Genomic DNA, 12959 nt, shown 5'->3' on the forward strand with positions numbered 1-12959 from the left:
AACAGATTAGAATAGGTCTGATGAATGACAATTATGAAGTGTATGTATGTCAAGTACCAAAACACACTAAACATTTCACCACCAGCGTATTTGTTCTTTTAAATCTTTTAATTGTTTCTTTCCTACAGAATTTTGTGGTCACAAATAGGATCACAATAAATAATAATTATTGAAGACCCTCTCTTGTATGTTTTTTATTTTGGAGCATAATGTGGATCACACAAATAAAATGCTTGCAATTTGGAATCACCAATGCAATAAATTATGATCTGTGGCAAGTCATACTTTATGCAAAGGCCACTTTTCTATAGATTATTTAAAATGAAAGGCTGTTTAAATACGCAGCTGATCTATGTATGAAAAATACCATGACAGTATTAGGATGGTATTTGTCTCATACATCTACATATACTCACCACAACTATTAAATCCATGAAAAAAATAATTTTAGTTAGAGAAGTATATCTAGTCACTAGATAAGTACTTATTCACGAATAGTACCTCAAGCTATTCCTATTTCAGGCTCTTTGGAAGTAAATTAGCCAGAAATTTGGATTTGAGGGCTCTACATTCCCTTCTAACTCTGATATTTTATAATTTTAAGGGTTTCTACAGATTCTACCAGCACCACAAGACTTAACCAGTTGAAAAGTCAACATTATGGTGTCATCAGCAATCTCTGTATTTATATTATTGTTTTGATTTTAAGTAGAACTGCACATTTAAGAATAGACAATAAAATATTCCAAAAGGTCTTATCTATAAAGTGGTTACTTATTTTTATATGGTTATGCTAGATCAGTCTTTATTTTTAATTCAAAATGCTTTAAGTTCACACATTTCCCAATTAAAGCAAAAATAAGTTTCTGTCTATACTGGCTATCATCAGAGCCTTATACTTAAATGCATATTCTATAATATTTCCTGAGGACATAATCAAACACTTCTCTTCACAGAATTAAATAAAGTCAGAGCCCAGCTGGTGTGGTTCAGCAGTTGCGTATAGACCCAGGAACAAGAGGTCAGAGGTTTGATTCCCAGTCAGGGCACATGCCCAGGTTGTGGGCTTGATCCCCATTAGGGGGCATGCAGGAGGCAGCCAATCGATGATGATGTTCCTCTCTCATCAATGTTTCTATCTCTCTATCCCTCTTTCTCTAAAAATCAATAAAAAATATATTTTTTAAAAGAATAAAGTCAGAAAGATATTTTTAGCACTACCAAAAAGATACTTGAATATGATTCATATACATGGGTTGGTCTGACCTCCTGGTACAACCTTGATTTCAATTTCATTGCAATTAAAGAGTAAATGTGGTACGTTGATATTTCAGAATTATTTGAATTCTTACAATAAATTATTCCAAAATAACTTTGGTTTTGAAATTGACAACTAAACTTTTAGTCAATCAGAGAAAGAGAGGCTACTGTCTATCTTTGCACTATCACTGTTTGTAAAGAACACTCAATATTTAACATTGTTAGTAAGCTACTCAAGAGATTCAATCTTCTTAAAATTTTATAAACTTCCATTTGTATTTGTATATAATATGACTTTAACATTAAAATAAGTCACGTTAGTTATGCTGTGCTTTTGCTATGGTTATTAAATGTCAGTCCTATCTTTTATCAAAGTATGACCTCTACTAAAACAATAATTTAATCATCTGATTATAATTACTATATATAACCACTAAAGGAGACTGACATGTAATCTAATAATTGTAATCCTCATGTACTATTACATAGATCAGGCAAAGTACAAGGATTAGAACAGGGGAAGGAGGTGTGAATTTGTTTAGGCACAGGCCATGGCATTTAGAGAACATACCACCTGAGCACAGCACTGAAGGGTTAATGTGAGAGGTCCAGCACCTCAGGTGGCAGAATAAACTATACAGTAGAGCATGAGCAAGGCATGGAAGGAGGGATAAGTGTGAAAAATGAGAGACTGAACATATAGCATAGTTTTCCTTCTCCCCAAAAAACTCTACTAAACCAATAGAAAGAAGGTTTTTATTTTTAATCAAAGAGACCAGGAGAAGAGGATAGCAATCACATTTAGAAGCTGGAAGGCAGATGGGCAAATGGCAACTGACATAGCAGACTTGAAAAGCTGAATTCCTGGCCAGTCATGGGGAATTCTAAGAAGCAATCAGACTGATATGGCAAAAGTCTCAAAGGCCTAGATATAGGAGGCACCAAGTACCTCTGGAAGTGGGGATGAAAAAGAGACTAAAAACAGGAGGCTAGTCAAAAATCTAAGAAGTAGTCAGACGCCAGATTCACTTCCCTCTCCTTCTAGCAGACCATTGGCCTTCCCACACTATGGAGACTTAGAAAAACTAAAAGCTTATTTTCTAGAGAGGGTCTCTGGACTGTACGACACCAGGAGTAATGGTTAGACACGAGGAATAACTGGGTGCAATGATGCCATAGTTGTAAACAGAAGATTGAATGAAAGTTTGCATACTCAATATGGAGACCCCCAGTCTTCTCCTATGTGGCTCAAAGAACACTGGCAAAAAGCTAATACCTGCAAGTATCAGAAGAGAAATTGGAAAAATAATTTCTGTGGAATCTGAGCAGTGTTAAGAGAAAACACACACACCAGACTGATAAGGATTCATTAAGGAAATGGCTCAATCAAGTCACCTTATGGTAAAGACCTACAATACGAGCTCCATTTGTATACCGAGCCTCCCAAAATGTAAAAGGAGAGGAAACACAGAACATATGTGACACTGTAGGTATCACAGTGTTGCTGAAGCAAACACAGCTTATTGGAATGTAAAGTGATATGAGGTTAGTGAAGTGTCAGGAGGAGATCATACAGTGCCTTCTACTACAAAATCATAGTAGCTATAGATATGTATAGGACTGTATGTTATGATTTATTATAGGTAACAGATGGTTGCTGAAAGATTCTAAATTCAGAGAGCAATGGAGGGAATTGATTTGAGAGTTTCGAGGCTGGTAGTATGTAGACAAATTAGAAGCTCATTTAAATCTTTGATGTATATTCTTATAATTGTTTTCTATAGTTAATATATGCAAATTCAAAAACTTTTTAATGATAAAAAATATCTCATGCCATGCTTACTATTTTAACATATTCTCATCACTTAAAAATATGACTATCTTACCATGTCAATAATGTATTTTAAAATATTTTATAGTTACAATATTTCATAGTATAGATATATGATAACCTATTTAACCAAACCTCTATTTCTGAATATGTAGATGATTCTAATTTCTTACAGAAAATAACATTACAATAAATATACATAACAGGCATTTTTTCCAAAGAAAACATACTAATAGCCAATAGGTTTATGAACATGCTCAACATCAATGATCATCAAGAAAATGTGAATAAAAATCACAATGAGATATCACCTCACACTGTAAGAATGGCAAGAGATAACCAATAGTGGCATGGATGTGGAGAAAAGAGAACCCTTGGGAAGTGTTGGTGTAAATGTAAATTTGTGGAGCCACTATGGAAAAGAGTATGAAAGTTTCTTGAAAAAGTAACAATAGAACTACCATATAATCCAGCAATTCCACTTCTGGATATTTACCTGAAGAAAATGAAGTTACTATCTCAAAAAAAATAACTGCCACCCCCTTGTTCACTGCAGCATTACTTACAATTTCCAAGACATGGACACAACCTAAGTGTCCACCGCTGGATGAATAGATAAGGACAATGTGATATGTGACAATGGAATATTATTCAGCCAAAAAAAAGAAGGAAATCCTACATTGTAACAACAGGGATGAACCTTGAGAGCATTATGCTAACTGAAATAAGTCAGGCAGAAAAAGACAAATACTGTATGATCTCACTTACATGTTGATTCTAAAACAAAAACCCAAAATCAGGGATACAGAGAACAGATTGGTGGTTGCTAGAGGCTGGGGGTGAGGGGTGAACAAAATGGGTGAAAGGAGTCAAAAGGTACAAACCTCCTGTTATATGACAAATAAGTCCTAGGGGTATAATATACAACATGGTGACTATAATTAACAATACTGTATGACATATTTGAAAGTTGCTAAGAGAATAAATGTTCTCATCACACAAAAAAATTGTAACTATGTGAAGTGATGGATGTTAATTAATTAAACCTATTGTGGTAATCATTTTGCAGTATGTATATATATCAAATCATTATGTTGTACAACTAAAACCAATTCAATATTCCATGTCAATTATATCTCAATTTTAAAAATAAATAAATATTTAAAATAAATAAATATCTTTGTACATTTGTTTTGCATTTTTATTGCTCAGGATAAGTTGCTAAAAATAGAATTATTGGGTCAAAGATCTGCACGTTTTCAAGGTTTTTGACACATGTTGCCTCTCCAGGAGTACTACCAATTTATATTTCCACCTTCAGTGAATGAGAATGCTCATTTTCTTTAAAACATTATTAACAGTTGGAATGATAAAAACCTTTGTCTGCTTGATAGAGAAAAGCAGTTTCTCATTTGCTGTTTAATATGCTTTTTAAAACTTAGTGGTGTAGTTAAACTTTAAAATGCATTTTCCAGCCAACATATTCATTCTTTTATGAAATGTCTGTTTGACCGTTTCTGACTTTTATCTTTTCAATTATCAACGCATTTGGTATAAGATTAGGCAACATACCAAATGCTATGTTGGAGAGGGTCTCTGGACTGTGGCTCAAAGAACACTGGCAGAAAGTTAATACCAGCAAGTATCAGAAGAGAAATTGGAAAAATAATTTCTGTGGAATTTAAAAATCCCAACAATCAAACTAGGAGCCAAAGAGGCTACTATGAGAAGAAAAATCTCTTTTTATAGCTGATTTTAAAATGACAAGAGAATAAGACCAACTCTTTGGGTGAATTTGCTAAAATTTGATGGTCTGCAGGTTATATAATTAAATGCTTAACAGATTTAACTCGCATATTTTTTTTCAGTTAAAAATAATTTATAATTAGAATGCATTAAGGACTAAATACATTTTGAACCAAAATCTCTATCATTTATGATTATTTTAGATCACTAATATAGTAGAATTTTAAATATTTTAAAAAATCAAATATTTTCATAAAATAATATCTTTAAATCACACATCTGTTTTAAAAAATTCCCCATGGGTTCAGTGTAAAAACATTTATTTACATGGTGAGGCTGTAATAGTTACATAATTCTTTTTGTTGGCACTGGAAGGCAATTCCCATGCCCACAGTGGGGAAAGTATTACATTTGTGGGCAAAATGGTAAAAACATAAGGTTAAAAAGGTAAAATAGAAACATATGTGGGAAATGTGTCACTAAGGACACTATTTGGTATGGAAAAATGGTTTGTTCATTTCTAGTCAGAAACCTAATAAGTGGCTACAAGTTTTCTTTTGTCAGAGATTAGATTTATTTTTCTCAAATCATTCATTTTGAAGCTAAGGCCGTTATATTCTAAAACTCCTATATGCCAATAGGTAGACAAAATGGATGTAGATTACATTTTAGGGCAGATTAGTGGGGATGAATAAACAGTATGGAATGCCTCCATGGCTGACCTGCAGCAGAGAATATTCTGAGGCAGCCCCTCAGGGAATCTCCACAGGCAGTGCTCTTGGCCCTGGCGTGGCCCTGTCTCAGATTTCCTGGGCTCCTGACTTTAATTGTGATGCAGGCCAGGCCTTGACCTCTAAATTCTTTACCTTAGTTGACAGGAATTCTGACCCCAATTCCTAACTGTTCATTTTGTTTGATGATTGGGATTTAGGATTCTTCTTCTTAAACTGAACTTTGATGCCTATTAATTCTGTAGGATTCAAAATTATGTAATACTGGTCTTTAACTTCTATATGGACATTTCTGTGGGACCCACAAGTTAAAAGATATAGAATATGTTTAAAAGGACAGTATAGGTTTGTTCAACAGTTAACTGATGGCTATTTTAGAGACTACTGCAAAGTGAATTGATAAGTGACTTTGAGACACTGATCTACAAAGCTTACGTTTGTAGCATCAAAGACACTTTATCATTTTACATTGTATCTTCAGGCAAGGATTACAGTCATTAAAATTAGACGGCTTATATTTCCTTTCTGAATTTCTCCAAATAACTAGTACAGTCTCCCATCTCAAACAGTTACAGTTTGGTTGTCGACCAAGTTGTTCACAGTAAAAAGGTCTGGGTTGGGGAATAAAATTTAGGCTTTCAACTTGACAACCCTTTCTTGCTGACACCTCAACTTGACAAAAAGTGTCTCTCAGGCAACAAAGAAGAGAATGTTTTTGTTGCTGGCAGAAATCGACAATTAGCATAATTTTGAAACATAAAGGCCATCAAGAATGCTAATGTTGTTAAGGGTGTGAAAGTGCTCACAAAACAACAATCACATCTCAGCCCACAAGGCTAAGAGGTTGAACTCACTGGTTGAGTGTTGACCTAGATTCCTGATCTGGGCAGGTGCCTGGGTTTACCAGGTCCCCAGCAGAGGGGTGTGCAGGAGGTAGCTGATCAATGATTCTCTCTCATCACTGATATTTTTATCTGTCTCTTTCTCTCTCCCTTCCTCTTTGAAATCAGTAAGAAATATTTAAAAAAAAAATTATCAAACTACCCCCCACTAGCCTAATCAAATCACTTTCAGCATTCTTTCTAGGGCTGTCTTTCAGGGGAAAGAAGGAAGGAAGGAAGGAAGGAAGGAAGGAAGGAAGGAAGGAAGGAAGGAAGGAAGGAAGGAAGGGAGGGAGGGAGGGAGGGAGGGAGGGAGGGAGGGAGGGAGGGAGGGAGGGAGGGAGGGAGGGAAAGGAAGAAAAATAAAGAAAGAAAGAAGAAAGAAAGAAAGAAAGAAAGAAAGAAAGAAAGAAAGAAAGGAAGGAAGAAAGGAAGAAAGAAAGGAAGAAAGAAAGAAAGAAAGAAAGAAAGAAAGAAAGAAAGAAAGAAAGAAAGAAAGAAAGAAAGAAAGAAAGAAAGAAAAGGAAGGAAGGAAGGAAGGAAGGAAGGAAGGAAGGAAGGAAGAGAAAGAAAAGAAAGAAAGAAAAGAAATAAAGAAAGAAAGAAAGGAAGAAAAGGAAGGAAGGAAGGAAGGAAGGAAGGGAAAGAAAAGGAAGAAAAGGAAGAAAAGAAAGAAAGAAAAGAAATAAAGAAAGAAAGAAAGGAAGAAAAGGAAGGAAGGAAGGAAGGAAGGAAGGAAGGAAGGAAGGAAGGAAGGAAGGAAGGAAGAGAAAGAAAGAAAGAAGGAAGAAAAGAAAAGAAAGAAAGAAAGAAAGAAAGAAAGAAAGAAAGAAACAAACAAACAAACAAACAAACAAACACAGGGAACACAGGCAAAAGCAGGTAGCCCAGGAAATACAATCTATCAAAAAACAAATAGTAAAAATCAATGCACTATACATAAAGGCAGCTTTTATTGGGATGAAGCTTAGAAACTGTGGCTGATTGAGATAGTAGCTAAAGAGAAAAGTATATGCAGTCTTATTTTTAAACAATTAACAATATATTTTCATTTTGCTTTTTTTAAAAAATATATTTTATTGATTTTTTACAGAGAGGAAGGGAGAGGGATAGAGAGTCAGAAACATCAACCAGCTGCCTCCTGCACACCCCCCGCAACCAAGGTACATGCCCTTGACCGAATCGAACCTGGGACCCTTGAGTCCGCAGGTCGACGCTCTATCCACTGAGCCAAACCGGTTAGGGCTCGTTTTGCTTTCTTGTTAGCTGTAATCATGGGATTTTATCAGATTTTGGGGAGCTCATTCTCTAGCTCATGGATGAAATGGTACATTCTAGTGTCACAGGATACTTTTTTCAAATAGAGTATAAGAAAGTAAATAAGAAATAATATATGAAGTCATCAAGCGTAATTCCTGGCATTCAGTAGATATTCTTTAAAAAAAAAATAGCATAGCCAAAACCGGTTTGGCTCAGTGGATAGAGCGTCGGCGTGCGGACTGAGGGTTCTCAGGTTTGATTCCAGTCAAGGGCATATACCTTGGTTACGGGCACATCCCCAGTGGGAGGTGTGCAGGAGGCAGCTGGTCGATGTTTCTCTCTCATCGATGTTTCTGTCTCTCTATCCCTCTCCCTTCCTCTCTGTAAAAAATCAATAAAAATACATTTAAAAAAATAAAAAATAAAAACTCCTTTGAAAAAAATAATAAAATAAAATAAAAAATAGCATATAATTGGCATACAATATTATATTAGTTTCAGGTGTACAACATAGTGATTCCACATTATATACCTTATAATGTGGTCACCACAATAAGTCTAGTAACCATCTGTCACCATAGAAAGTTATGATATTACTGACTATAATACCATGTCTTATTTCTTTTATAACTGGGAGTTTGTATCTCTTATACTCTTTCACTCTTTTCACCCATTCCCCCAACCTCCTCCACTCTGGCAACCATTAGCAGATACTATTCTTGCCCACATGCAGTGAAAATTTTATTACCTTGAATATCATCGTTGAATGTGCAATACTGGTTTCGATATTTGTTCAAGAGACGAAATGCATTTACATTGCCAAAATCTTCAAATTGAATAAGGCAATCCATGCCATACCTATGGGACAAAACATTTATGTTAGAAGCGGTTAATGAAATAATATATAACATATATATATAATATATATATACATATATATTATATATATACATATATAATATATATATAAATATATATATAACATACATATATATATTTTATATATATAAAAGCCTAAGCAACCAGCCGACCGTTCGACCAGCTGCCCAGTAGCTATGACATGCACTGACCACCAGGGGGCAGACGCTCAACACAGGAGCTGCCAAACTATGGTGACTTGGCAGCTGCGGTGTTCGGGTGACTCACCCAAAACTAGAGAGGAGGGAGCCCAATTCCAGGGTGTGTCACCCGAGAACTGCCCTCTCACAATCCCAGACCCCTTGGGGGATCTCAGAGGGCTGGTTTTGGCTGGATCCCTGCAGGCCATGCGGAGGAACCCCACTGGTGCACGAATTCATGCACTAGGCCTCTAGTTTAAAAGTAGCCTAAAGAAAAGGAAAAACATTATTTTTTTGAAGGTCCTACCTTGCTACTTAGTATCATCCAATGCCTGTTCAGCAAATATTTAGTGCATGCTTACGTCAGAAAAAGCATTACATTGGTACTGTGAAATAATACAAAGATAATAAAAATGTGGTCCCTACCATCAGGGAATTTAAAATTTAGTGAAAACTAAAGTATTTTTATATAAATAAGAAGAGCATGAAAAGTAATGTAAAAGTGGTATACATAGGAATTATAGATGACAAGAGAACAGGTATCACTTCTGGCTGGCGTCACAGACTGTGTAACAAATGAACTGAGTTTTAATGAATAGTTATGATTTCAAAAGTTGAGATGTGCGGTTTTACAAGATATAGCAGAAGCAAAAGAATCAAGGTGAAAGTTGGGGAAAAAATTGTTCCAAAGATGTCAAACCTCATTTGGCTATAATGTGGTGATACACATAGGGTGTAATGAAAGATAAGGTCAGAATTTTATGTTGGAAACCTTAACATTCTAGCCTAAGATTCTGGTTTTTACTCTCTATTCATGGCCAAACACTGAAAGGTTTTGAGCTTTGAAGTATACAGGATGGATTTTTATTTCTGAAATTAACTGACTTGTCTGACCCTTTATTTGTATGATCCTTTACTCATATGATCCTACATAATTTCAACTTTGTTTTCTTCATTTTTGTATTAAAGTTCTTTTTGAGTATTTATTCATGAGAAGTGAACATCTGGAGGAATTCAGAAAGGAAATATAAACTGTCTAATTTTAATGTGCTATAACCCTTACTTGAAGATAGAATGCATAATGATATAGTGTCTTTGATGCTACAAACAGAAGCTTTGTAGATCAGTGTCTCAAAGTCACTTATCAATTCACTTAGCAGTGGTCTCTAAAGTAGCCACCAGTTAACTGTTAAACAAACATATACTATCATTTTGTAACTAGTATATTACAATTGTTCGTTAGGTCTTCAAAAGAAATGGCAATTGAAAACAAACATGTTCAACATCACTAATTATTAGGAAAAGGCAAACCAAAACCACAATGAGATTTCATTCACACTTGTAGGAATGGCTATCATCAAAAAGACAAAAAACAGCGAGTTCTGTAGAAAACGTGAAGAAAAGAGAAGCCTTGTGCTGGTGGGATTGTAAATTTATGTAGCCACTAAGAAAAATGGTATCATGACTCCTCAAAAATATAAGAACAGAACAACCATATGATTCAGTTATTCCACTTCTGAATATTTATCTGAAGAATAGAAAAACTCTAATTAAAAAGATATATACCGTCTATATTCATTGCAGCATTATTTACAATAGCCAAGATATGGAAATTAGACAACCTAAGTCCTCATCAATGGAGGAATGGATAAAGATGATGTGATGTAAATATAGTGGGATAAAACAGAATACAACAGAATAAAATCTTGCTATTTGTGACAACATGGATACACCTTAAAGATATAATGCTAAGTCAGAAGGAGAAAGACAAATGCCATATGATTTCACTCATATGTGGAGTCTTAAAAAAATAAAAACAAAATCAGCATATTTGTTCAGGAGACGAAATGCATTTACATTGCCAAAATCTTCAAATTGAAAACTGCTTTTCTCTATTGATATTTTGATATAACAAAAGAGGAGGGCAGGTGGTTGCCAGAGGGGAAGGGGATTGGCATGTGGGTGAAAGGGGTGAAGGGTGGCAAGTACACTGTGATGGATGGTCACTGGACTTTTGGAGGTGATCACTTTGTAATACATACAGATGTCAAATTACAATGTTGTACACCTGAAACTTATATAATTAAAAAAATAATAATACTTTCATGGTAAAAATTTTTATCCAAATAAAAATAATTAGAACATTCCCTTATGAGCAAAGATCAGCTAATAAAATATGAATTAAGAGGAAGAAGCAAATGGTCTAAAAGTTTTATTGCCAAGATCTTAAATTCTAAAATACTCTTCTCTCTGTCCCTAGGCCTGTCTTCCATCTCTTCCACTCTTCCTCCAGTACATAATATCTTCATTCTGGTTCTTCCTTTCCTCCTAATTCATTGCATCTTGCTTCACCTCTGTATGCCAAAGACAGTTTCCCTCATTCTGAATAAACCCCTCACTCCTCTTAGATGACACATAATTCCATGCTATGGAGTCTCAGCCTGGACCTTAACTTGCAATATTTGTTTTCAATGCCTACTGGTCCACTCCATTATGCCAAAGCAGCTTTTACAAACCTTTTTTTTATTCTCCTAGTCCCACAAGCAATCTCTTACCAGTCACTCCCTCACTAAGATTAATGCCATCCAGAGAGAACAATTTTAGCTTTCCTATCTTGCCTCTCCATTTAAAAATCTTTATACTTTTATTTCTTTTTTCCATCTACTTCTGAAGTACCTCTACTTCCTGTTTCTAATCTTTCTATGGACCTATTGCTTCAACTTTACATCTCTGTACTAACAGCTTCCATTTCTCCTTCTCCACTGGCCCCTTCCTGTATTCAAGAATTCTCAGGACTGTTTTTAAAACCTCATTCCTTAGTCATGACAAAACCACAACTATGGTTATTTATTGTTCCTTCTCCACCCCATTGCCAAACCTCTCACTTCTTGTCTATATTATGCCTATACTTCAAAGACCATCTCAAACCACCACATCTTGCTATCACAATGCAGATGAGGTCACTTTCTTCGGATTCAACAAAATACTTTGTAATTATTTCCTTCCATTGTGGTTATTAATGTATTATTATATTTGTTATTGATGAACTATCTTTTTAAATCACATTAAATTCACCAGTGAAAATTGGTATATAATTTTTTGTATTTTTTTATTACTGGTGAAACACATTTTTTTTTCCATGTCTATTTATAATTCTTTCTGGAAGACTGTATGTTATTTGGTTATTTTTACTATTTTATGATCCTTTTCTTTATTATTTCATAAGAGCTCTTTACAAATTAAGATTATTAACTTTCAGACAGAAGATTTCCCTACTGTAGTATATTGTGCCATTAATCATTTACAGTGCTCCTGTTTGTTTTTACAAAAGAAATTTAAGTTTTTTTTTTCTAACACCATTTATCCCCTCTATGCCTCTTCTACCTCCACCCCTCTCCTTCCTCCAAAAACCATCATCACACTGTTGTCCATGAGTTCCCGCTCTCTTTTTCTTCTTTTTTGCTCAGTTCCTCCACCATGAAATTTTAAATGTGATCAGGTCTTTCCATCTTTTTATTTATAATTTATACCTTTGATGGTATGCTTATTACAGCCTTCTCTACATGCATCTTAACTGTTAATCAAAATTTTATTCTAATGATATCACAAATTTAGACAATAATTAAGCTCTATAGCTGGTATAATTTTTACGATTGGGATGAAGATTTTTCAGAAAGATAAATCAAAATTTCTATTTTCCATATAATTCACACAACTACACCAGCACCATTTATTTAATAGTCCATCCTTTCTCTCATCACCTGTAATCAGACACTATATTCTGATATATAGTCAGGTTAGTTTCTGTGCTAATAACAACAAATACTTTTTCACTTTTGTGTGTGTGTGTGTGTGTGTGTGTGTGTGTGTGTGTGGTGACTTATCCTTCACAACCACCTAGGTAGTACTGTTATTCTCACCTTGTAGCTGAGCAATAGGCAGAGCATGTTGACCCTGCGGAGTAATGATAGTCTAACAGTGATGATTACTCTACTAATCTTTCTACCCAGAAAAAAATGTCTCTCTGTTGTAATTACTAAAGTTTTTAAATAACTTTATAATTTAATAATGTTATTTATCTTTCATTCTATTTTTTATATATATATTTTAAATATTTTGTATCAGTTTGAGGTGTATAGCATAGTGGTTAGGCAATCATATACTTTGCAAAGTAGTTCCCCCAATATTTCAA

General features: G+C 34.6%; 1 protein-coding gene across 1 annotated transcript in view; it reads right to left on the reverse strand.

The window, feature by feature from the left end:
- The window catches only part of ME1 (malic enzyme 1), a 156647-nt gene that overhangs the window by 37042 nt on the left and 106646 nt on the right, over positions 1-12959 (reverse strand). The window contains exon 7 of the mRNA XM_081094386.1: positions 8458-8567. Within this exon, the coding sequence (XP_080950512.1) occupies positions 8458-8567 (110 nt within the window). The remainder of the gene's footprint in view (positions 1-8457; positions 8568-12959) is intronic.

This window comes from Myotis nattereri (genome assembly GCF_964212035.1).
Source record: "Myotis nattereri genome assembly, chromosome: 6".
Lineage (NCBI taxonomy): Eukaryota > Metazoa > Chordata > Mammalia > Chiroptera > Vespertilionidae > Myotis > Myotis nattereri.